General features: G+C 44.3%; 1 protein-coding gene across 2 annotated transcripts in view; it reads right to left on the bottom strand.

The window, feature by feature from the left end:
- The window catches only part of CRHR2 (corticotropin releasing hormone receptor 2), a 149,280-nt gene that overhangs the window by 82,427 nt on the left and 39,788 nt on the right, over positions 1-27,065 (bottom strand). The window contains exons 1-2 of one of the 2 annotated variants that reach the window (XM_063175573.1): positions 21,558-22,026; positions 21,298-21,417 (exon numbers count right to left, since the gene is read on the bottom strand). In XM_063175573.1, coding sequence (XP_063031643.1) covers positions 21,298-21,417; positions 21,558-21,675 — 238 coding nt within the window. In that variant the 5' untranslated portion in view covers positions 21,676-22,026. Of the gene's footprint in view, positions 1-21,297; positions 21,418-21,557; positions 22,027-27,065 lie in introns of those variants that run through there. The other variant, XM_063175490.1, reaches the window with a different exon arrangement.

Here is a 27,065-nt window from a genome sequence, read left to right as displayed (position 1 = left end):
CAGCCGGAGAAGAGGACACTGAGGGGAGACCTCACTGTGGTCTTCAACACCCTCCTGAGAGGCAGTGTAGAGGCAGACATGGATCTCAAATCTCTGGTGATAAGCCCTGAGGGAATGGCCTGAAGCTGAGCCAGGGGAGGTTAAGGCTGGAGATCAGGAAAAGTTCTTACACAGAGGGTGCTGGGCACTGCCCTGTCACAGACATCATTTATGGAAAATCCTTTCCTTAGGATTTTTCCTCCTGAGAAGCTAAAAGGCCTCAGGAACAAAATGTAAACATTGATTATCTGCTGCTGTGGAATGCAACAGGTGCATCTGGGATTGGTCTCATGTGGTTGTTTCTAATTAATGGCCAATCACAGTCAGCTGGCTCGGACAGAGAGCCAAGCCACAAACCTTTGTTATCATTCTTTGCTATTCTATTCTTAGCCAGCCTTCTGATGAAATCCTTTCTTTTATTCTTTTAGTATAGTTTTAATATAATATATATCATAAAATAATAAATCAGCCTTCTGAAACATAGAGTCAAATTCTCATCTCTTCCCTCAACCTGAGACCCCTGTGAACACCACCACACTCGCAGGCTCTCAGGGAATGGGCACAGCCCCAAGGCTGCCAGAGCTCCAGCAGGGTTTGGACAATGCTCCCAGAGATGCACAGGGTGGGATTGCTGGGGTGTCTGTGCAGGGCCAGGAGCTGGACACGATGATCCTTGTGGGTCCCTTGCAGCTCTGGATGTTCTCTGATTCTATGATGCTGTAAATCCTCTCCATAACAAAAGCAGAGATTTCCCATCTCTGGGAGTGTTCCAGGCCAGGCTGGATGGGGCTCTGAGCAATTTGGTGTAGTGGAAATGTCCCTGCCCATGGCAGAGGGGTTGGCGCTGGATGATCTTGAAGGTCCCTTCCAGCCCAAAGCATTCTCTGATTCAGTGATTCGGGAGTTCGCAGCTGAACCCTCATCTCCCCTGCTGTGCCTCATAAAGAGAGATTTCCCCCAGAACAGTTCCCGAATGAAATGTTAGTGAGTAAAAGATGACTTTACTGTCACGCAGCTACAACATCCTGGAGTAGCTGGAGTAGTTCCCAATAATGGCTTTCAAAATTAAATGATTAACCAGATTTTTTTTTTTTCCTTCTCAGCTGTCTGATCTTAATTATATCATGTGAAACGAGATAATTTGATGCACCACCCTCAAACACTTCTCCTCTTAAAATAGAATCTAAATCTTTCTATAGATAGAAGATTCTTTAAGTAATTACACATGAAGTGTTTAGAAGAAAATGTCTCTTCCTTTCCTGTGCACAAGAATTTATCTTTGGATTAATCAATAGAAGAAGGCTAGCAGATTATTCTAATGACAGTACAAAGGTAATTAAAATTTGCTCTTGTTATTTTTGAAACACAAAGGAGATACAATATACCTCGTAATGGTTTCTTCTGGTCATCTTCTGTGAAATGCAATTAATCACTGTAATTATAATCACTGTTACATGACTGCACATCACAAATATGTCAGGAAGAAACATTTAACTTCAGAGAAGTACTTAGGGTTTAGTTCAGTCTGAGAGAACAACACAGCTCATTATCTCTCTAAACAGATTTACAGTGCAAAATGCATTTGCCAATGACTCCAAGGGCCTCTGTTACCTTTGTACTGAAATAATTTATGAAAACCACTCACAGGATGCTTCAGACTGCAGGAAATGCTGCTTGATTACAAGTGACCACTGCCAGTTTACAAACTCTCCTTCACATCTATTTTCTCCTTTGTTTTTTTTTTTTTTACCACTTTCTTTCCACTTACACTTTTCCCCACTCTGAAATAATGCTGTTTATGATCTGTTGAAGTGACTGGCCTCAGAACTGAAGCACTGAGCTACACTGAACACATCTGTAGGAGGGTTTGGGCAGCCAGAGAGCAGCAGTTTAACAGCCAACCCTCCTTGTGATAACAGAGAGGGAATTCTGATTCACAGATGCTGCTGAAATGGCAGAAACTGAAGCTCCTGAAGCTGAATGGAGATCATTCAGTGGAGGAGAGCTTGGAGGTGTCATGGTACAGCTCCTCAGCAATGGCACCAGACTGGAGCCTGAGATCCTCACCTCTCATTACTCTGGGATTTTATGGACCGTGCCAAGCAGGATAAGTCATGTCAAATGACATCAGAAACTTCAGGGAAGCTGAAAAATGTTTCTAGGGAATGATGATACCACAGATCAAGGCCTTTGTTTCAATGAAAAATGACTAATTTTGATATTCTTTGAAGTGAGACGACTGAGCTGGAATTTCATGTAAAAATAACATTACTTCAGTCTGGTATGTCTGTTTTGGGAAAGGATATCTGCTACAGGCAGAGAGAATTTCTTCATGACTTCACTGAGAGATAAAAATGTCTCTGAGTCAGCAATCTGGATCCTGACTGTGCTCCGAGACTGAAAACCAGGGAGTGCATTTAGCTGCAAACCACAGGCTGGATTTAAAGCATTTCCACCTGGTGTAAAACACAGTCAGAGATGAAATTGAATAAATATTCCAATTTAAAATTCCAATCAAATGCCCCAGTTTGCCTTCTGGAAGCCTCTCCCTAGGACAGCAGCCTGTGCTCTGCAGCATTCAGCCCTCCTAACTGCATTCCCAAGCTTGAAGAATTTTGTAAAAAATATGTCAGGATGAATTTTCCTGCATTAATTTGATATCCCCCTGGGGTGGGGTGGCCCTGGCTGACTGCTAGGTGCCCACCAGACTTGCTCTCCACCTCTTCTCATCAGAATAAGGGGATAAAATAAGATGGAAAACTTGTACCACAAGAAAAAGACAGTTTAGTGAGTAATTAACAGTTTAGCTAATTAATTTGGCTCTGTCAAACGTGGGGACAGCCCCTGATCACCTCTTTTCAGAATAACCACTCCTGCATTCCTCTGCTACCAAACCTTTGCCACATTAACCCAGCACAGCTCCTCCCTTTCCTCTCTGGACTCCCTTCCCAGTAGTTGCCTGGGGAAAATATTTTCCAGAGTTTGTTTAGAGCTTATTAAAAAATAAATCTGGTCCTTAAGCCCCACAGCAGTGCCAGCAAAATGAAGCTAATTTTACCATCAATAATCTTGTCCACACAGAAAGAAGCAAATAAGAAGTGCTGGTTTAATGGTTGGACTTGATCTTAGAGGTCTTTTTCACCCTTAATTTCACCCATTATTTTGTGAAGAGAAGACTGCAACAACAGCACAGCAACAAGCCACAGAGCTGCAACAAACAAAAATAATCCTTTGCCTGATCATGCAAATAACAGATGAAATCAAGTCTTCTGTGAATCATTTATTTGCTTGTATTCATGAAATTCATCTGAGCATTCAGGACACTGCTACTACTGCAGCTGAAATCTACTTATTAACAAATAAGTCTCTGTGGATATATTAGCAATTCCAAAAGAACACAGAAACGTCTGGAGATCTTTTTCCCTATCAATGACCTGATGGTCTTATTTAACTCTTTTATGCAAAGTTTCTCCTGCTGATCTTCCTGCCAGAGCCTCGTGTCAAAGGCAGGTTTGTGTGAACTGTTATTACATAGCAGCACTCCTTCATTACAAAATTACATGTATTATGTGCAGCAAAATTGCATAATCCGTGTAATTAGCTCATCACAGCGACTGCTGGCAGGGAAAGCAGCTGTGAAGGTTGGGCAGAGGGGAGAGCTAATGACACCACTCAGGAATAAGGATTGCACCTGGAAAACTGCCTGCCCCCGAACACAGCTGGGATCAGCACTGCCCAGAGCACTCAAAAAATGCTGATTTATTGCAAGTGCTGCTGTGGCTCCTTCAGGTGGGTGTGTGAGAGCTGGGCTGAGCAGACACAGAAAGCTCCAGAGTCAGCCTGGCAGACTCACTGACATCAAACCCCACAGGGCACAGGAAAAGCTGAACCCTCTCCTTTCTGCAGAAACCCAGGGCACTGGGAATATTTCTGTGTCTGCTCTGGGGTGCCCTGACCCTCAGGGCAGCACTGACTCTGACCCTCACCCATGGAGAAAGTCTCCTAAACTCCAAGATAAACCAGAATCCACCAAAGTGTGCAATAGATTATAGAGAGCTGTGTAGGTGTGTCACTGGGTGAGAAATTGAGGGTTTGGGGTTTTTAGTGTGTTGTGGATGGCAGCAAGATGGAGGGCACAGGGTGTCATCCTGGGTTTCTTCTCCATGCTGCTTCTTCCTCCTTCTCCATGGGTTTGGGTGGCATTTTGTAATTGGGCAGAAAAGACCCCATTGCAGCTCTGTGGGATCAGTTATTGGGTTAAAAGGGAAAATAATCCAGGTGTCAGTTCTTAATGGGATAGTTTAGTCTGAAAAGCCCTTGGAACAAGAGATTGTTGGCCATTTTGTGCCTTCTAATGCAAAGCTGCAGAACTCCCAGCAGTGAGACTGTTTTACTGATAAGAAACAATAAACACCTGAGTGTGAACATGAATTACTGTCTCAAGTGCCTTCAATCCAGACCCAGAGAAACCCACAAAAGGGACCCTCACACTTTCCTATTTTCTTTCCTTCCTTTTCCTGGCAGTAGCTTTGTTTCTCCTTCTATTACTTATTAAGTACAAACACTGATTCTGCACTTTTTTGTGTTGGATTATTCCCTTTTCTGACCCAGAGCTGGGGCAACTGAGAGGTGTTTTAAAAACTTTTATTTTTTCAGTCTCATGAGAGGGGTGAGACAATACAGATGTTATAATTCACACCATCACAATCAGAACCCAACTATTTCCTAATTAAAATACACTATAAGCATTTCTTGGTCTATCAGCCACAGCACGTTGTAAATGCCTTAAAGCTAATTATCTAAAATTACCCCTCATGGGTCCTATTACAACACATCTTTCCTAGTTCTATTTCTCCAAAGTATCCAGTCTTATTTGTAAGGCCACCCTTTGAAACTTGTTTCTAGTTCCATTTCTCTCTCAGCAATGTCTGTGCTATTCCACAGCATTTCTAAGTCAGCATTTCTCATCTCAAGGTTTGCATACAGATGCACACACTGTGTGAGCCTTCTGTCAGGCCTGGAGAATTCTCTCTAAATCCATTTCCCACATTTTGGACCCAGAATTAAGCAGCTGGTTTCACTATTGCTGCATTTCTTGCATTGTGGGCTGCTGGCCCTGTCCCCCCCTGCACTGCTCATCACACCCAAAGTGTCCCCTGCACCCAAGGGGTGACACCAGGAAGCCTTCAGGGAATCAATACATTGTTATTTAGGTTTTTGCATTTTATTTAGCTTTTAGCACTTTGGAAAAAAGCAATGCAAGCCTGATGAAAAGCTGCTTCCTCCTCTCCTCGTCTCACATCGTTTTGCCTGAGAGTTTCAAATTCCTCTTCATCCATGGTACAAAGTTGCCTGATGTATTTGAAGTGTGTTTTCAGGAAAAAATAAAACTCAGGTTATGGAAAACAAAGCCCATCTCCACTGCTAAAGCAGGACAGTTCACCAATTTATCTTCATCGGATCAAGGAATGAAGCCAAATCCACTGGAAGGGATCTGACAACAGGATATGTATTATACTAGGAAATGTAGCCTAGGAAACAACTCTGCATTGCAGAGAAGAGCAGCAAATAGCTGCATAAATGTGATTGTGATAACTGAGCACTTCATCTGGCACAGACCAGCAGGCCTGTACCAAGACAGCAGGGCATGAAAACAGAGATACAGAACTTTGCAGGGACCCCCATGGCAGGGAGGAATGATGAATCTGACCCCATGTTCTCAGAAGGCTAATTTATTATTTTATGACACCAAATTATAGTAAAGAATGCTATGCTAATGTATACTAAACAATACGGAAAGGATACTTACAGATGGTTAAAAAGATAATAATGAAAACTCCTGACTCAGCTTGGCTCTGATTGGCCAATGAGTCAAAACAATTCACATGAATCCAATGGAACAATCACCTGTGGGTAAACAATCTCCAAACACATTCCACATGTGAGCACAACACAGGAGAAGCAAATGAGATAAGAATTGTTTTCCTTTTCTCTGAGGCTTCCCAGGAGAAAAATCCTGGGTGAAGGGATCTTTCAGAAAATGTGAATGCCACAGAGCTGTGAAATCATATATTTGTGTGTTTAGCCATTAGTGACTGCACCCAGCACTTACACAAATTACATGTCCAAGCTCATGGATATTACTGCAGTTCTGAAGGTATTAATGAAAGTATCTCTGGTTTTCCCAGACCACACAAAGGGATGCTTTCCATTCAGTTCACATCTCCTTACTGAGAACAGAAGAATTTTACTACTGAAAAAGAGACCTGGAGAGAACATTATTAAGACACTGAAATCCAGCTGCCTGCTTAGCACTTTGTACATCCAAAAGTCTTTGTATGGAAACTCTTAAAAATTACTGCAAAACACAGATTATCCCCTCAAAACTCTCCTGGCTTGCAGAGACTTAGCCCCAAAGAAATTAATGACACTGTGGAATAAAGGTGACATGTTAGCAGGGAACTTCTTGTACTCTAAACAAAAAAAAAAAAGGAGGCAAGAAGTCTTTCCAGAGTTGGAAAGCTTCAGAGTGGCTGAAATATTGGAGTTAATTTACAAAGGGCAGGGCTGAAGGATGGGAGCCTGAGCAGGCACCAGCTGCAAGGTATGAACAGGTGCCATTTGCTGCCTGTTCTGACAGAAACAAGCTGGAACCTGCCTCCATCCCTTCCCTTCACACTGGCACAGCCACAAATCACAGAACAATGAGGTTGGAAGAGACCTCTGAGATCATCAAGTCCAACCCATGCCCTAACACCTCAGCTAGACTGTAGCACCAAGTGCCACATCCTGTTATTATATTACAAAGGTTCTATTGTCATTATAGTTCAAGGGTTCCATATCATTATATCACAAATGCTCCACACTGCCAGAGTTTTGTACCTCCTTGATGTTTCTTGTAGGCAGCTCCTCCAGGCACTGACTCTTCCTTGTCCTCACAGCAGCCAACTGACTCCAGTCCCCACCAATCCACTCTTCTATAACACTCATTTTATTGGCTACAGCTGTGGCCTGTTAACATCAGGCCTGCTCCTCATCCTTAATAATCAATCCAGCTGCAACTCTCTAGGGGTAAGATGATTACTTTCTATACCACCTTTATTTACTTATGTTCTATCCCCCTACAATGTCCAGTCTTTTTTTAAACTGGTGATTCTACCACCTCCCTGGAAAGAGCATTCCAGTACTTTATTATTCTTTCAGTGAAAATTCTTTTCCTAATATCGAACCTATCCCTTTCCTGATGTAGCTTGAGACTGTGTCCTCTGGTTCTGTCAGAGACCAACCCCACCTGTCTGCAGCCTCCCTTCAGGAGTTGTAGAGAGCAATAAGGTCAGCCCTGAGCCTCCGCCAGGCTCAACAGCCCCAGCTCCTTCACACGTTCCTCCCAGGGTTTGTGTTCCCAGCCCCTCTCCAGCCTTGTTGCCTCCTCTGGATGAGCTTAAGCATCTCAGCATGCTTTCCAAACTGAGGGGCCCAGAGCTGGACACAAAGCTGCCTCTGGGCTGCAGCAGGGCTCCAGGAAAACCCACCCAGATGGATCCCTGCCAGCTGGGGCCAGGGAAGTCCTGGAATTCACTCTGGAGGCAACAAAGACAGAACCAGAGTGGCTCTGATGGGAGGCTGTGGTCCTGCCATGTGCCTGCCTACCAAATCAGGGGACAGGAACATCCTCTGAGAGACAAGAAGGAAAAATAAAGAAGAAAACCAATTTATGGACATCTCTTTCCTGTTGAGTCAAGGGAAGGGAGAAGGTACTTGGGCCAAACACACTCAAAATCAATCTGCATGTCCCCTTTTCACTTACAAGACAAATACTTTGGGTCTGACATTTTCTTCTGCTGAATTTTGGTTTGCTCAGAGGCTCTGGGGGCCCTGCAGTCAGGAATTGTGTACATTATGCCTTGAATGTAGGACAGTATCATTACTCTTTACATCTGGTATTTAACCCACAATTCCCTTCTCTCACCTGCTGTTCTTTGAGATGGCAACTCAGATTTCTGCCTGCTGTGCCACAGCTGGCAGTGAGGCACTGCAGTTCCTCCCCACAAATGCTTTCTGCATGCTTCCCATAGGTTTGCCCCATCCCTTTGGCCCTTCTCATGGCAGAGATGTCAGATTTAGGTGATCTTTAAGGCCCCTTTCAACTCAAACCATTCTCTGATGCTATGATTTGAAACTTCCAGCACCTAAAGTTCATCCCAAAGAAGCTATTTTTATTTTTATCCAGTCTTTCCACCTCAAGCAGATAACTTCCATGACTGAACCATCACTGAGTCATTGACATTTCAGGATTAAATCAAAGCAATTAGCCCTGCCTTTTCCAGCTGATTTTCACTGAGGTAACATGGCAACTAGACAAAGGTCAGTGCCCCATAAGTATCACTCAATTCCCCTAAAAGCAAGCAAAGGATGAATTAAACCATTTTAATGGTGCAGGAAAATCACATATTATGCATCAATAGGCAAATGGAAGCAAAGCAAGAGCTTGAGATCACTCGCACTCTGATGCACACCGGGCAGCACAAGTTCTTCATAGAAAAACCATCATCACTAAGTCACAGATGTCCATGAAAAACAAACAGTTGGTGATAGGGGCCACTAAAGGATATATCTGAGATGTGCAGGGACATCAAAGAACCACAGAAATGCCTGCAGAGTTCATCTGTGTCGTCATATATACAGTGCAAGAGTCCTACTGCCATTACATTACAAGGGTTCCATATTGCCAGAGTTTCACACCTCCTTGATGTTTCTTGTGGGCATCCCCTCTAACCACTGACTCTTCCTCATCCTCACAGCAGCCAACTGACTCCAGTCCCCACCAATCCACTCTTCTATAACACTCTTCTTATTATGGGCTACAGCTGTGGCCTGTTAACATCAGGCCTGCTCCTCATCCTTAATAATCAACCCAGCTGCAACTCTTTAGGGGCTAAGATTACATTCTATACCACCTTCATTTACCCATACTTCACCCCCCTACACATCTGATCCAACCACAATGTCCTATTGCCACACCAGGCTTATTTTCACCAAGCAAAGCCAGAGCTTCTTCAGCTCCATGCTCCAAATTCACAGAAGTGCTTCGTTTCATGAAGGAAATGAAATAAAATCCCAGTGAAGTTTTCAAAGCTACTCAGGAGCCTAAAGGCTCACACACACATAACTGAGCTACCACTGAGCAATCAATTTCTTTCCCTGAGGTTTCAGGAGGTGAATTTTAGCTCAGGTGCACCAGAAGCTCAGTGCACACACAGTTGATTTTCAGCTGGTCCCAGAGCATCAGTGACTCATTCACATCCAACCATTCATGCCTCTCTCTGTGTCTGCTCAGGGCCTGGGAAAATGAGAATGGGGCTGGATGAAGGGCCCAGGAGGGATAATGCACTGAATTCAGCCAGGAGACAGGCAGGTATCTGACCACTCAAAGAGGTGATGAAAAAATAACCCCCCAGATTCTCTCAAAGCCCTGTAATTGCTGTGAGTGTGGTCTTCTGTAATCTCAGGAACTCAGCCACAGATTTGCAGCTGAGATCTAACAGAGAATCAGTAAAATATGAAAGACTTTGCCCGTGTTTGCTGAAAAATCCAACTACTGATTAGCATATTTCTATTTTTACATATTCTATTTTTACATACTCCCAGGATAAACTGAATCACACTGCTCTGATGTCTGTGCTCTTCTGACACACTCACCTCACTGGGCCAGCTCAGAGATCCTTCTATCCCCCTCAGCATTCACTGAAGGAATAAAGCAAAGTGCTCATGGAAAATAAAACTGCTGTTATTACTGTTGGATTTTTTTTTTCCCAGGAGAAACATGCTGTGAACACAGGAGAGATGAAGGGATTAAAAACAGATTAAGGCAAAAAAAAAAAATCCAGACTGAGAATGGGTTTGTAGGTGGACAAGGATGACTTAACTGTGTGAAAAGATCTTTGTGAGGATCCTTTAGTTCTTCACAAAAAGCAATAAGAAGCAGCAAATCCCAGAATTCCCACTGCTACAGCCACTCCTAGAACTGGGTATGCAGTGAACCACCACAACTGCACTTGGATTTATCCGTGTCCCTTCTGAGACAGGCCTGGAAACAGAAAGCAGCAAGTGGGGATTTGTTCCCTCACTTTCACACCCAAGAAAAGCCTTCTGATTTTTGGGCTGCTGAGGAGACTTCCTGAGTCACAGGCAGCTCTGGTGGAAATGTGAATTTTCAGACATTAATTTGGTAATTAATGACATGGGGGCAAGTGGGTGAGTTTATACAGGATAGTTTTGTAGAGTGGGAAATTCAGAAATTTGGATTAGAAGGCCAAAATTAACCGAAATGTGAACCCATGGGATCCTGTAGAAACTTTAACATAAAGTGTTCCCCATGAAGAATGAAAGAGGTTCTGTCTTCAAAGGTATTGTTAGGGTGCAGCCCTGTCCAGACCCCTGCAATCCCACCCAGGATATCACCATCCACATCCCGAAAGGAAAGATAAGCCCTTGATGAAAAGGACTTCTCAAAAAGACTTTCCAAATCAGAAGTCTCTTTGTCCCCCATCCCAGAGCTCCTGGAACAGAAAATTCCCCCTAGGAAGGAACCTGTGAGAAGCTTTCTCTGTGGAAGGCCAACACTGGGGAATCTCTCTGATCTTGCTTCTCCCTTTCCCCTTCATCCCCAGCCTTTTGCTCTGCTGTCCTGCAAAGGAATAGGGTGTCCCCCTCTTGTGAATCCTACAAATCCATTTCCAGCACCCAAACTCCCATTTTCCACACTGGTTCCCACACAGAGATGAGAGTTTTCAGTTGTTCAGGTGTGTTAAGATCAGCCCAGAACTAACAATCTTTGAAATCCTTCTGCTTCCAGCTGCTGCTCCAGCTGCAGAGCAGGAATCAGTGTGGAGCCTGGAGATCCTGCAACAATCCTGACTGCTCATGATGTACTCTGAAATACACAAATGCTGATGTTTCAGGGATTACTGGCATAATTCAGCAATTCCTAAGTTAGATAAAAATTCTTAGAAATGAGAAACAGAATCCCTAGGAAGTCACGTCTAAGTTTAGTTAAAATGGTGATGATGCACTAGCAAACTAATTTCCTATTTTCTGCACTAGCAAACTAATTTCCCATTTTCTGTGTTTCTCTCATTTCCATAACACATTTTCTGTTTTCCAAAGCTCTGTTTACTCCCTGGCTGACTGAGGAGGATGCAGCTCCTCTGCATTAATTCCTCTCTCACAGCATGGTCAGGGCATTCCAGTCACCAGGGGTTTGGGACAATAAAACCAAACTGGGAAAGGTTTTTCCTCATTTTGGTTTCCCAGGGAAAGCTCTTCATGAGACTAGAGAGTATTTTCTTTCTTTAAAAAAATACTGAATTTCTGTTCCTATAATTTGTTTCAAACTATTGCTTCTCCCAGCACAAGTCTCATATGGAGCAGTATCTGCTCCTCTGTTATTCCCAGCACTGCAGAGAAAGAAGTCAGCATAAAGCAATCCTAGTTTTATTGATTTTATGAATTTGTCCCAAGAGCTACCAATTATGAACTCCAAGAATAACATCTGAGGGGAATGAAAACCACACCGAAAAAAAACTCAAAAAGAAAATATCTACTAAAAATCCATTCCCCTTCAATTTCCATGGGAAACCTTATTTCTCATCAACTTCTCAAGCTGCTAAGAATGGCTATTCCAATCAAGTCAAGTCTGGATGTTGGGGTCCAAAACTGAGCAGGAAGTTCCCTTTCCCAGGACAGCAAACCTTGGGCAAAGCCTTGAATGACTGTCAGAGCCTGAGAATTTCATTTGGACAAGGATGCAGCTTGAAGGTCTGTTCTTCCAAGCCACAGAAATTGCAAAGATTTGCCATTATATGAACAGCAAAGATACTTCTGTGTCATGGCAAAGCATAGAGGGAAACATAAAGAACTTGAATCTGCCTAATTTATTGATTTAATTGTTCTGCAAAACAGGCAGGTCAGAGCTGAGGTGGAACTGCCTCACCTCAGGTAACATATTGGGATCTCTGCTGGTCACAGTGACCCCAAGATGTGTTAGAAAGTCTCTTTTCCCAGCCTGGTGGTCGAAGAAGGAGTCAGAGCTCTTCAGTTCTCGGTCTCAAGGTTGTTTATTGTATCTTATCTATAAAATTCTTTCTCCTAGCCAGCCGAGGTCCATCCAGCAGGACAGTTCCAGGCACTCTGCCTGCCCTCCAGGGCACTGTTATGTCTTTATGCTAAAAACTACGTGTACAATGTTTACAATTACTTTCCAATACCCATCACCTGTGTTAGACAGTGAGCTTCTACTTAAAACAAATCTGTAAGTGCCACCATCACAGCAGAAGATGGAGGCCAAGAAGAAGGAGAAAGGCTGGACACACCCAGTTCCCTCCATCTTGCCTCCTGAACCCCCATACCAAAAACCCCAAAATCTACTTTTTCACCCTGTGATAACTTCACTGTTATTCTACCTAAACTGTTGTGGCTTGCTGATCTTCATACAAGGTTGGTAATTTGCTCCATGGGCCATAATCAAACCCACAGGGGCATCTTGGGCTCTGTGCCAGGGTCTCTGAGCCCCCTGGCAGGGGTCCTGACAATCCAGGACAGCCAGAGGGATGCTCTGGGTTCCCACAGTAACACACCTGTGAGTTATTGCTGGTCACTGGGAGCACCTGGAACATCTGGCAGGCACTGAGGGACAATCAACAGCAGCTGCAAGGGGACAGCAATGAGACATCAGATGGATGCAAAGGGCAGCAATGCCATGGTGAAAACAGCGTGTCCAGCCATGAGCAATCCCTGCATCATCCAAGGGCAGGTTTTTGTTACCTGCTCAGGCTCCTCTGAGAGCTTTGTTTCACCCCTGAACGGCTGCACTGGGCTTTGTACAGCTCCCCATCCTCTGTCCCAACACCCACCTGGGAACAAAGCCCAGCACTGCCCCTCCTGCAGCTCTCCAGAGCAGCACCCCACAGGAGAGGGGACACAGGATCCCTCCCAGAGTGTCGCTCCCACGGTGTCCTTGTCCCTGCCCACCTCAGCGAGGCTCTTCAGCCGTGCAGCACGATGGCAGCAGCTCTGTCCCAGCGCAGGGTCACCCTGCAGGGGACACTGGCTTTGCCTGCACTCTAAGTGACACCCTGTGGCTGGCGGGCGGAATGGCGGGTGGCCGTGTCCCCAGGGACACTGTCCCACAGCTTTGGTGACAGCAAACACAGGCTGAACCCCCCGAGGCACCGAGAGCCTCAGGTGAGTGCCAGGGTCTCACGTGAGCCCCAGAGTGTCTCAGGTGAGCCCCAGAGTCCCAAGTGAGTCACTGAGAGTCTCAGGTGAGTCCCAGAGTGTCTCAGTTGAGTCCCAGCGAGTCTCAGGTGAGTTCCAGAGTCTCTCAGGTGAGCCCTAGAGTGTCCCAGGTGAGTCCCAAAGAGTCTCAGGTGACTCACAGAGAGTCTCAGGTGAGCCCAGAGTGTCTCAGGTGAGTCCCAAAGAGTCTCAGGTGAATCTCAGGGAGTCTCAGGTGAGCCCAGAGTGTCTCAGGTGAATCTCAGGGAGTCTCAGGTGAATCTCAGGGAGTCTCAGGTGAGCCCAGAGTGTCTCAGGTGACTCACAGAGAGTCTCAGGGAGTCCCAGAGTGTCTCAGGGAGTCCCCGAGAGTCCCAAGTGAGTCACTGAGAGTCTCAAGTGAGTCCCAGAGTGTCTCAGGTGAGCCCTAGAGCCTCAGGTGAGTCAAAGAAAGTCTCAGGTTGAGTCCCAGAGTGTCTCAGGTGAATCACTGAGAGTCTCAGGTGAGCCCCAGAGAGTCTCAGGTGAGTCCCACAGAGTCTCAAGTGTGTCCCAGAGAGTCTCAGGAAGTCCCAGAAAGTCTCAGGTGAGCCCCAGAGAGTCTCAGGTGAGCCCTAGAGTGTCTCAGGTGACTCACAGGAAATCTCAGGTGAGTCACAGAGAGTCTCAGGGACTCCCAGAAAGTCTCAGGTGAGCCCTAGAGAGTCTCAAGTGAGTCACAGAAAGTCTCAGGTGAGTCCCAGAGAGTCTCAGGTGTTCAGCACCTAGCTGAAAGAGGCAACACCCCACAGAAGAGGGGACACACAGCCCCATTCCACCTTCACGGTTCCACCTCGGCCTCCCACAGCTTGTCGGGGTGGAAAATGGGTCATAAAGCACCACAAAATCCACAAGGAACAAAGAAATCCCACGTCCACACTGCACGCAGCTGGGTGGGATTTTTCCTTTCATTTTGTTATGCTGTGGTGAGGATTTGTGATATATTTAATTCTTTCCCTTCCCCATCTGTTCCTGAGCCATTCCCTATTCCTCCTCATGCTCCAGAAGCACACGTTTTTGCAAGTGTCATCCAATGCCAAACTTGTGGAAAGAAATGGGCTTCAGTCCATCTGTTTGCCAGCTGGAAGTCACTGCCAGCTTAGACAGCAGCAAGTTCCAGAGAGATGAATGGGGCAGCTGCCTTAGGGAAAGAAAGAATCATGAAGAAACCTCCAAAATAATGAGGGCAACTTTGTTCGCTGATCCTCCCATTGGCCCAGGGTTTAAAGCCCTCTCCAAGATGTGCCACTGCTCAGGTCTGACTGACTTTGGTGATTAATGGCAGCTACAGTTCCAGTTTTGGTGCATTCTGGGTGAATTTTGCCCCAAAGCCAAGCCTAAACCAAAGAGAACCCAAATCAGGTGCAACAGGACCACAGCAAAGCCATCTCAAGTTATTAGCAAAGAACAAAAGTACAAATCCATGTTTAATTGGCTGGAGAAAAGGTCCTTTAATGTTGACTGAAGGAACATTAACAATCTCCTTATTTTACTACAGCAATTAACTTGTGTCCTGGGCTCAATGAAGAAATCACATGTTTTATATGATGATAGTAGTGGGAGCAAGAAAAATGGATTCTTTTCATTCCTCCTCGTAAATATTTTTTCCAACACTTTTCTTCCAGACTGCAAAATCAGAGCCATCTCATACCACAAATTATGCTTCACAAAGGAAAGAAAAAAAAAAAGAAGAAAAATTTGGGGGGGAGCAAGCGAAGCCTCTCCCATCTGTGCAAGACTGAAATCCAGAGCCTCCCACTGTATTTGTGGAAGATGTGTGTATTTGTGTTTCTGTGCAAAAGCAGCAAGAGAAAATGAACAAAAATGATTGAAATCTTAATCTGGACACAGAGCTATTGGAGACAAGCTGACCTAATCAGCTGCAGATCTGATCTCCTCAGAGAGAACCTTTACGAGCTTAAAAATGATGTTTTATTTCCTCCCCCAGAATTCCAATTCCGGACTTCTTTTTTTTCCACTGTCGAGTTTGTTGCATTTCTCATCAGTCTCCTTCCTTTAACTTTCATGTAGTCTTGACTTCCTAGCAGAAAATACTGTGTTTTACGCCCCAGGATGGCTGATACAAGGCTACTGCAAGGCTGCAGACTTTTTTAACAAAAAAAGAGTCTTTTTCTAGTGACTCTATAACTAAAATTGGCTACAAAACATTTATTTTTATCCCAAATCCCCTGTCATTAAACAGTGGGATAAAAGCCTTCTGGACATCTAACAAGGTTACAGAAGACAGATGAGGTGAGAGTAGTTTTGGGGATTCATAGTAATTTTTTTTGAATGTGGAAACACACATGCATGCCCATGATGGACATTTTATTTCTCTCCAATAATGATGAAAAGCCATCAGAACTTCAGGGCTCTCTGTCATTTACAGCAGGACTTTGCTTTCAAAAACACAGCCTTTAGAAACCAAGCCAGAAAAAACCTCTGGGGAACAAGTAAGTCATGTGAATGTGATCAACAGAAGTGGTCAAGACACTAAAATACATGAGATAAAACATAAATGAAAATGTTAATTGAGCCTCTGGGCCAGCCACGTCTAAAAGTGCACATTTCTGTAATTATCAGGACAGGGCTTGCCCACAAAACATGAACAAGACCCTGAGACTTGATTTCCTAGCAAGGCTCATGTTCTGTATGCAGGCTGGAGCCACATCTTGAAAACTCTGAGCAAGAATTAATCAGAAGGAAAAGCAGCAAAGGTTAGATCTCCATAAAAAAGCAGGATTTTAACCTACAAAAATTAGCTCTTTTAAAAATTGACTCATCCCTTTAAACCCTTTCCAAAGAGGGGAAATGCATAACAGAAGAGCTATTAATTCACTTCTTCACCCTTCTCTCAGCACACAAAAGATTATTTCTCTGTGCTCAAGATGAGACAGCCATGAACTGCAGGAGTTCTCTGAGTGTGGAGCAAGCCCAGCAAACAGGTACAGGTGTGATCCCTGTGCCAGGGGCTCTTTCCCCCATGCCCATACACAGGAATATGGGGGAAGGAGCCAACCCTCTCCAAAGCTGTCTCAGCAGGCAGCTGGTTGTAGGGCCAAGGAAAAGGTGGTGCACACCCTCGGAACAAGGAGGAACAAAGTCCCCATCAGGGCAAGGTTAGCAGTGGTCGTGTGCCTGTTCTCAGCTGCACAGTCCCTGGAGAAGGTGAGGAGGATGCTCTGTGTGATATCCAAAACACTCCTGTGAGGAGGATGCTTTGTGTGATATCCAAAACACTCCTGAGAAGTGGCTGTTACAGCCAAAGAGCTTTCCTACACTGAGAGAGAGAGAGAGGTGGATTTGAAGGCAGGGAGCTGGAGCTACAGAGGCCTTGTGTTGCTGTGGATCACAAAAGCAGTTTGATCTCAATCCCCCGGAGTGGGATCGCTTCAGCGCAACACACGCCCAGGGATGAATTCAGCTGCCTGAACAAATGCATTGGATCGTTTGTCACTGAGCATCTGCAACACCTGCGTGGCCTGGGAGATGAAATACAAACCTGCAACAAGGCTGAAACAGCACCAAAATACCCCACAGCATTATCTAACAGCACTGTCACTCCTGCAGGGGCTGCTGAGCTGAGCTGAGCTGAGCTGAGCTGCTCATTTAGGCTGAGCTCAGTAACTCCCCAGGCTTCACTCCTTCTGTCAATTAGAGCTCTGACTTGTTTTAGAGCTTCAGTACTTAAATTAGCTGTTGATACTACCTGGAAATACCTGGCTTTGTGGGTTTTAATCTGAAATATCTTCTGAATGCCTGCAGCTCCTGCCTGCAGCCCAGAGCAAAGTGAGCACCCACGAGGGATGGATGTCATCACAGAACACCCCCTGCCATATCAGGTGATTGAGACAAACTCAGTTCAGTTGAGGCCACAAAAGTCAACACTTTTTGTCCATCAGATGAACATTTAACCCTGGTTTGTTTTCCCTTTGCACAGGGAAATCTGTAGGGGAAGTGTTAATGGAGACATACTTTAGCCTGTAACACACTCTAAGTATGTGCTTGAACAGCTGCTTCTTAGCAAGCAGCAAAACCAGGCTCATTATGGGCCATTTGCTGAATTAATCAAGCTTCAGGATATCCTAATAAGTGAATTAATCTGTTTCCTAAAACAAGACTAAAAGCTTCACACTGTCAAAGCATAAACACATCTAGAGGGCAGCAATGATATTGTCATTTCCCACTAAATATAGAACCTGAGCAGAGACAAGTGCACAGTCACACACGGCACCAACACAGACTTTTTTTCCCCCTGTTTCTTTTAATTTTTCCCCCTTTGAGAATAATACATAAAAATTGCAAAGTTGTAAGTGGATGGCATAATTTTCAGATCCTTGGTCAAAAAGCATCTTGCCCACATTCACCCTGCAGGGTAAATCAGTGTGATCTGTCAACATGACTTTAAAGAGGGAGGAAAAACCCCCAACACATCACCAAAATAACAAAATGTCAGGGATAAAAAATCCTCACAGACTGACAGACTTTGTTTTATGAATGCAGCTGAAACTTATCTGAGTCACTCAGCAGCTCCCAGGAGACACAGAGAAACACAGACCCAGGCACAGAAACCACCACGGGAATTTCTTGCAGTTAGGATGGAAATATTTTACACAAACAGTTTATTCTGGTGTGGCAAACAGGAGGGGAGATTTTGAAGCAGAAGTTCTTTTTCTTAAGGAGTTTTTAGAATTGAATTTGCTGGCACTGGCAGGGTTTGATAGCATTCCCCATCCAAGTTAGAGGTGACAGGATGGACACAACGCAGGGGAGGTGCAGCCAAAGCCTCTGATGAGCTGATCTGTGCAGGAACCTACCTGTCAGCTTTTGTCTTGAATTCAGGACCTGTCACTTTTTATATTGAATTCCATCCCCTGCATGCACAGACACTACACTGAGGTGCAGAAACAGCCCCATGAGTACCCAAACCTGGCCATGGATCAGTGTCTTGTGCTTCTCTGAGTTTTCCAAAAGCTTTTCCCACAGTTTGGGCACTTCCCAGCCTGCATTTGCCCAGTGTCTACAATTCAAAAGCTTTCCCTGACAGGGAATGCTGCTGGGCTCATTCCCTGCAGCTGATGAGCTGCTTTCAGGAAATTGGTGGGAAATTGGAATCTTTGAGAGCCTGGTTTCTAAAACTGAAAAAGAAATCACTGGAAAATGATCCAAAATTTTTACAGGCTTTCAAATGAGAAATATGTTGACAGATATATAAAATTTACTCACAGATATCTAAAATATGCTCACAGATGTACAAAATCAATGCCAAATAAAAGTAGTAGTTCCTAAAAGGTGGCAGCTCATGAACATGGGATACCTGACAGTATAATAAATGCTGAGTTACAACCTGGAGCTGGATAAGCTCTCAGTAGAAGAAAGGCAATGCAAGGTGGTTTTTCTAAATTGGTCTGATTTTGCTCTCAAAAAAAAAAATCAGTATAATATAACAAACCATCATTTCTTCCTCTGCCTCATCAAAATGCAAAACAAAATAGAACAAAAAATAGAACAAAACTACATGTCCTAGGCAGAAATCTTATGTTGATTCAAGACATCTCCTATCAGACCCTCATTTTGAGCTGTATTGTTCACCTCTGAGATTTTCAAGATCCATTTCCCATTCTTTAATCAGTTGTCTGTGCTCATTTTATCATCTGCACGGGGAACACAGCTGAGGTTTTCAGCACAATCAGCCTCATCACAAATGAGGCAGCCCACAAACCAACTTGGGGAAATCATGCAAGTGGTCAGACTGTGTTATTATTTAGTTTTCCCAAATTCTGGACATGTTCTGCATGCAGAAATTTTATTTTTCAAATGCCAAAAGGGATTGCACCTGTGTACTGACACCTCAACCTGCTCTCCTAGTGCTTTCCAAGCTTTAATCCCTTAACTGCTATTTCCCAAGGAGCTACTGATTCCAAAATTTGACCAAATTTTGATATAGTCCTTCCCTCTGTTTTCTGCACTACATCTTGGAGGGATGACATACATGGAAGTGTATAAGATCAACAGGAGGCAGCTGCTCACATTTTAAGTTGAAAGGAGAAAAATATCCATTTCCTCAAATAATAATGCTTCAGCATTTCAATAACATATTTCTATTAGTCTTCAATTCAATTAACATGCCATTGTTCTAAGAGCAAAAAATTTAAGAAAACTTATTAGCAGTGGAATACAAGCATCAGCCACCACTGAGAAGGAGAACAGCAGTGAAGAACTTTAAATCAGGTCATTGATGAACTAGTGCAAGCAGAATTTATAAAACAGAGTTTATAAAAACCAAACTGGAGTATTCAATTTTTTTTTTCTTTCATATACAAGAAAAACATTTAAATTCTTTCCACCGTGTTCTGCACTGCCCTTAATTCTCAGAAATTTTCTTCTGGTCTCAGCTGAGACTTAAACAAGCAGTGGAGCACCTGCTGTAGCCAAAGCCAGGATCACCCAGCCCATTCCAGGCTCCCTCCTGTTCTATTGCAAAGACCCAGGTCTGAGATTAGGGGGCTTTAGGATGATTTTGCAGTTCTCTGAAGCAACTTTTACTCTGCTCAAAGCCTGTCCCTGACAACAAACCTGGCAGGGGACTTTGTTTCACAGAGCCGACGCACCAAACTTCTGGCCAGTTACCTGACCATGATACCCAGAGCTGGGGAAGGAATAAATTCACTTTCTACAAGTTTAAAAATAAGATCTACAATGTCAGGGTCACTCTTTTACGGGATGCTGGCCCCACAAAATTAACACTACCTGCAAGTGAAATCACCAACATCCTAGCAAAAGTTTAGAGTGAAACATGGAATGAAATGATCCCTACATGGAATGAAATTATTCAAAACCACACTGAAAAAGTGAGTGACAAACAAGTGAGTGCACATATTTGGAATTAATGTGTTTAGAAACTCTAAAAGAAAGGTCCAAAGGGTATCAACAAATAAGATATGTCAGGGTCACTCTTTTATGGGATGCTGGCTCCACAAAATTAACATTACCTACAAGTCAGATCACCAACAGCCAAGCAAAAGTTCAGAGAGAAACAGGGAATGAAATTACCCCTACGTGGAATGAAATTATTCCTATCAAAACCACACTGAAAAAAATGAGTGAGAAACAAGTGAGTGCACATATTTGGAATTAATATGTTTAAAAACTCTTAATGAAAGGTCCAAAGGGTATTGACAGATAAGCAAAAGGAAATGAGTGCCTGGGTCCCACAGGCTGAATAATAAATTTGTAGTGAGTCATCATGATGATTGTTTACCTCGAAGAATAAAGCATCCAGGAGATTTCTAAGGAGCCCCCGTGCTCCCTTGCTTTGAATATCATCTGCCTCCTGATTTCCTCTCCTGTCTCCCGTGCAGGGCTGATGCAGCTCCAGCCTCAGCAGCCAGTCCCTGATGAAGTTGCTAAAACAGATTGCAGCCCTCAGCCTTCTTTCTGTCTGAGACATCCAGCTCCCAGCAGGGTCTGAACTCCTGCTCACACAGCCTGGAAGAGGCACTGTCTGTCCTTTGAAAACGCAGTTTAGGTGGTGGGATTAGGTATTTCATGAGCCAAAGGTTGTCTAATTATCCAGGTGGGTGAAGCAGTGCTACGAACACTCTGAGCTGTAGGCAGCTACACATGCACAAACACACAAAGCACAACAAACCCTCCCCAGACTGCAGAGGATATTTTCTGCCTGGATCTCCCTAAATGTACTCCAGCAAAGAGGAAACAGCGTCCACAAGTCTGCGCTTTTGAGAAATCTGCACCATTCCAGGCAAAAATTTTGAATATACAGGCTGGAATGTGGAGGAAATGTTGATTCCCAAACAAACTTTTTTTTTTTTCTTTTATTGCTAATTTTTTTTTTTTCTTTAATGGAAATGGATTTTGGGGCGTCCCCAGGCGCCTTCTGAACACGAGATCTGCGGGAGGGAGAAGAAAGGAGTTTGTACTTACTGGTGGTGTTGTACTTGATCCCATTGAAGAACTCGGGGCAGGGTCTCTCCACGAGTTCCCCCGCAGACGTTCTGGGCCAGCAGGTCCCGATCTGGTCCGTGGTGGCATTGCAGTACGGACCTGGGGTTAGGAAAAAACGGGACAGAAAGGCAAAAAAGAAGCGGTTCAGAAAGCACAAAAGCACTCTGCATCACAAAACAACCCTAATCTCAGCACTTCTAAAGCTTTTCCCCAGCTCCGCACCAGGTAACAATCCCTACCATCAAAGCCCAGGAAAGGCAGAGAGGAACTCTCTAAAAAAGTCTCATGCAAACGATCCAGGAGGCTGCAGTTCACATCAAATTCTTCCAGGATGAACTGAGAGACGGTCACATCCATTATTCCCTCCGGGACTGCTGGACTGGATCAGGCTCCTTCACCCCTTTCTGGCTGCTGTTTTTTGGTCTTCTTTAGTTTTTTTTTTTTTCCCCTTTCTGGAGCAAGAGGAGCATCAAGGCGCGGGCACCCCGCAGCCTGGTGCGTTCGAGCCTCTGCTGCTCGCACAACTTGGCTGGGGCTGCGGCTGCCTGTGCGGCTCAGCGCTCCGAGCTGCTCCTGCCTTTCAATCCAGCGGCTCGGGAGCCAATGGCATGGGGCTGAGCCCGGAGAGAGGGGCTCTGCTCTCTCTGCTCTCTCTGCTCGGCGTCCCCGGGCTCGCAGATGCCGCCTCACCGTGCCAGAGCAGCGCTGCGCTGCTGCATCCCCTCCCTCCTTCCCTCTCTCTGCTTTGCCGCCTCTCCCTCCCTCCCTCTGACACGCTCAGGCACGGTTTTATTGTTAGCTCCGGGGATGAGAGCTGTGGCAAAGGAAAAAAAAAAAAAAATAAAAATACTCGCTGCAAATTAAAGCCAGGGAGAACAGGAAAAGCTATCAGAGCAGGAGAACTGCCCGGGTTTTGTGTGGAGCGAAGCAATTCCTGCCTTTGCTGTGCGGAACTGAGGATGAGCAGGGATGCTGGGGCAGGGGGGGAAAGAGTGACCTGGCCCAGGAGCTGCTGTGCAGGCCTTGAGAAAGAAAAGAAATAATAAAGGAGATGATCTGACAGAAGAGAGGTATTGGGATAAAGGAATCTGGAGTAATCACAGAATCACAGAAGGCTGGAGTTGGAAGAGACATTAAAGATCATCTCATTCCAATACCTTTCAATAGACCAGGTTGCTTCAAGCCCCATCCAGCCTGGTCTGGAGTAAAGAAATCTGGAATGATGAGCCTCAGAAGAGGCACAGTAGGCTGCAGGCACCAAGGGAACACATCTTTTAGCCCCTCACATGGATGGGATGGGATGGGGTGGACAGCAGAGCAGGGCAAGGCAAAGAGAGCTCTGAATCAAAGGATGGATCATTCAGGGGAACAGGAAGAAAATAAATGCCCCTCTGACTTTCCAGTGGTAGGAGAGGGCAAGGTTTTCAGAAAGGATGAGCACCCACACTGACCAGGAGCAAGAGGAGGAACCCTTAAACAAGAAAATCCTGGTGTGGGGAGAGAGGGAAGAGCAAAGGGCTTGGCAAACTGAGGTCAGTGTGGGACAGGAGGAGAAGGGAAGGAGGAGAAGTTGGGAAGGAGCTGCCCAGAAGGCTGGCAGTATTTGGGAAACCAAAACTCAGCACAGTGGGAACTGGGTGAAGGGCTGCGCTCTGGGACATGCTGCTCAGACCTGACCAGCCTTTCTGACTTGCTATACCAAGCTATGAGGAAATTCTTAAAAAAAAAAAGTGTTGCTGAGGATAATTTATGATTACAGATTCAGAAGGATTTTGGGAAGCAAACAAAAAACTGACCTTGTAAGGGAGTAGACCAAGATCAGTAGATATGGAAGTGGCAGAGAGCAATGCAGAAAACGAAGGCAAAGACAGCAAAATGAAACATTTCCAGTCTGTTCACAGTTTTAGATAGGACAAGGTGCTTACACTGAGCTCAAAGCAGTGGTACAGCACTTCCTATAACATTTATCCCCCCCCCTGCAAAGGCCTGGACCTTCCTTTTATTCATACTTAAGACTGAAGTGCTTTATTCTTCACTTTTGAAGGACTAAAAGAATTGTGGCATCCAGACAGAGAAAAAAGAAAAAATAACTGGGTTAGAACAACAAATAAATTAACAACATGCACTGAGGAGAGAACCAGCCAGGATGTTATTTTGCCATCTGGGAATCTGGAGATTTTTTAACATTTTCAGACTGCAGTGGCAGGGAGGGGAGGAGTGCCACTGTGGTTTTGGGATAAGTATTTTTATTTGAAATATGTAAAACCCCATGAGAATAACAAGTGTACAAACTCTCTAGGCACTGGGATAGTCTGAGGAAGTGAATGCATCTCTCTGCTTCCCTCTCTGGAGCCTTGATCTCCTTCCCAAGTGAATGTTCCCAAAACTGCAGCCCCTCTGGAGAAATCTCAATTGCAACAAATCAACCCTTCTCAACACCAACAGATCTCTTTGTCCCATGCACCTCTAACCCCAAAAGGCAGGTGAGAAAATTTTTTTAGCATCAGTCATGTAACATGACCACGACCAACCTACTGGCTGGCTTTGAACAGTGCTTTGAGGAGAAAAACCTTTTTCTTCAGCTTCCAAGAGTGAGGGACAAAGGGTGCTCTAAACCCTCATTTTCTCTTTCCTGACAGTTCATTTGAGCTCATAAAATTCCTTTTGGTCCTCAGGGGTGGCTTTGGGACCTTCTCACAGGACAGCACCTGAATGTACCTGTGGCTGCTCCCACACAGGCAGGACTGAGCAGTCAGCAGGACACTGGTCCAGGATGTTGTAAGTTTATTTTTCTTCCTGCTTCTGCTGCCTCTCTGCAGGAGAAAAATCACACAGCCTGGCCAAAAGTCTTCATTTCTCACCTACTGACTGCCCTTCTATTTTTTCATGCTGTTTGTTCAGCACTCTGGAATCAAAATCCTGCTCGGAGGCTTTGGGCACTGGAGTTTCCTGAATTTTTTGAGGAATGCATCACTCAATAAATTACAGAAAAAGAATGACAGTTTCAAAAAAAGTAACTACTTTTAAATTTGGTAAATGTTTTATGTTCCTATTTCTGCCCTGTGTTTTCCAGAATAAACTCTTGAAGATTTTTCAAATGGTTCAAATATTACAAAGTCAAACACTAAGCTGGATTTTATTTCAATTCTGTTCTTTATAGTGGTTAGCACCTGAAACAATAGCCCTGAATTAAACTAAATATTTTTCCAGGATCAGGAGAATGATTTCTTCATTTAAGTGACAAGAGCTAGAAAATCTTCAATCTAAACTGATTTTCATCTTTTCAGTTCAAATTTTAGAAAATCTTAGAAGCATTATGTATTGTACAATCAATCCTGCTGTGTTCCATATATTTAATAATAATAAAAAAAAACCCACTGCAAAAATAAATATAGAGGGGATGAATGTTGAGGATTAAGTCTGAATGAAGAAAATAATTTATTGTTTCTCAGTCCACAAATCAGCACCATTCTTTAATAATCCCAGTTCTACTGTAACCTCTTGATGAAAAAACTACTTTTGCAGCTATCCCTGGGTACAATTAACCACTTCACCAAAGTTTCCCTCTGAGTGGATGTGGTGACATCCTGACTCTGTCAGTTGGACTCATTTGATGTGAAAATCTTGTTCTTTATGCAAGAAGCAAACTCAATGGTATGAAAGACTGACAGAAATCCTGCAGCTGCTGACACTTCTGCTTCCCTGCCGATGCCACGGTGCACATGAGAAAAATCAAACCTTGCCAGGCAGCAGAGATCTGCCTTAGAAATTCCTCAGCATCCCAGGAAAGCTGGGATTTGGTTCCTGGCAGCCAGGAAAACTTTGCCAGCTTCCAAGTGGGCTCATTCCAAAATGCTGTTATTCACTGGTTGGTTTGGGTGCATGTGCAAGGCTCTGGAAGAGACAGACAGACAAAGTGTCTTACTGAGCTCAGCAAGACCCTTTAAAGAGGACTTGTTAAAAGTTCACCTGCAGTTCTTCTGGGAAAGGAACGAGCTCTGCTCATAAATGGCAACGGAAACCTCCGTCTGTCAGCCCTCCCACCACTGCTACACAGCTGCTTTCTTCATCTCCAACCCACTCCAAGCCACAGCTGATGGAATTAGCCAGAGCACAGCTTTTCCTTTGCCCCACTAACAGTGAGGAGCAAGGATGAGATGTGATTACCCAAAAACATCCGAACTCAGCTCTGTGCAGACTCAGGCAGTCACTGGAAGTGTTTGGAGAGGGTGGAAGGAGCTCCAGAACCACCTGAGTTCTCCTCAACCTACACAAAACCAAGAAATTCCTTGGTGTATTTCAAGAATCAGGATGATAACTGAGAGGAAGGGAAAAAAAAGCCAAAAAAAAAAACCAAATAGGAAAAAAAAAAAAAAAAAAAACAGAACACAAGTTGTCTCCTCATTTCCCCTCTTCAGAGAAAGAAAAGCCTCTGTTTTCAGCCTCCCACCACAGTGACAGTTTCATCACTCTTGTTCTCTGTCTGTCAATGTGAAGAGCTCCTGCTCTCCAGGCACAGCAGTCACCCTGTGCTCTGCTTTGTAGCAAGGCTCAGGGCAGGCAATGCACATCATCTGTCCATCTGGTGACACCAGTGTCCTTGTACCTCAGCGACATTTGGCTTTCAGGAATTTCACCTCACCAGTGTGGAGGTATCACACTGAGTCACAGTCCCAGTGTTGGTTCTTCAGCTCTCTTCCCCTAACCTAGGTCTGTATGTCCACACCCAGACTCTTCATCTCATGTATAAACTGCTCTGTTAACTCACTCGTGGAGCTGTCACTTCTAAATATGAGGCTGGAGAGTTTCAACTGGCACAATAATTTTTCTTCTCATCTCCTTTTCCTCTCTGAAAAGTGTCCCCCAGTAATCCTGTGTTGTTGCACTGACATTCCAGCATCAACCTTTCAAGTTACTGGGACTTTTCAGCTTGGTAAGGAATGCAGACCTTGAGGAAGGTGTAAATTCACCCAAGTGGCTTCTGGGCCACAAAACTCAAGGCCCTCCTTCTCAAGCTGCACTGTAAAACTGCTCTCACTGCACACCTCAAACGCAGTGACAACACGGCCATGAGCTGGTAGAATATTTATCTTCCCATTCCAGGTGTGTAAATGAAATTTTAAGAGTGGGAGCACGTTTAGACCATAGGGAACAAGGTAATTTAAACAGCAAGAGATTGAGGACAGCTTAAGGATTTCCACAGACAGCTTCAGAACTGCCATGGATATGTCACATATGGTTGACTTCTCTGCCACACCACACCCTGGCTCCTCACAATGAATTCCACTCTGCTACAGGAGTAGACTGCTCAAGAAAACCCCTTCTCAAACTGAAGACTACACTTTTAATCAAAATCTGGTCTCTTCTGCATCTACTTGAGACCTCCACTGAAAGTTCAGAGTTGAAAATTGTTGTATGTGGAGAGGAAGATTAGACATAGATACATAGAGATCTTTGTTTCAGCTGATAGACTCATTTGTTAGAAACAGGAGACATTCTTTATTGCTAGAAATGAAGTATGACTCCACTGAGCAAAGATAAAATTAATAAATGCAGGTCTGTGGTGGTGAATCTTTGCAGCTCCATTGATGCTAGAAAATATTTACTGGGGGTGTAAAAAGATCCAACAGTGTAAATAATAAATGGCTTGTAGCCATTTCAATACAATATCAATATATTTCTTTTGGCACATTAATACACTTGTCATTCTCTATAGCTATAAAACCTGTGTGAGTGAATCATGTTAC

This window comes from Melospiza melodia, chromosome 1 (assembly GCF_035770615.1).
Source record: "Melospiza melodia melodia isolate bMelMel2 chromosome 1, bMelMel2.pri, whole genome shotgun sequence".
Classification (NCBI taxonomy): Eukaryota; Metazoa; Chordata; class Aves; order Passeriformes; family Passerellidae; genus Melospiza; species Melospiza melodia.
Note: the sequence above shows the minus strand (reverse complement) of the source record. Positions and strands in the feature narration are given on the sequence as shown.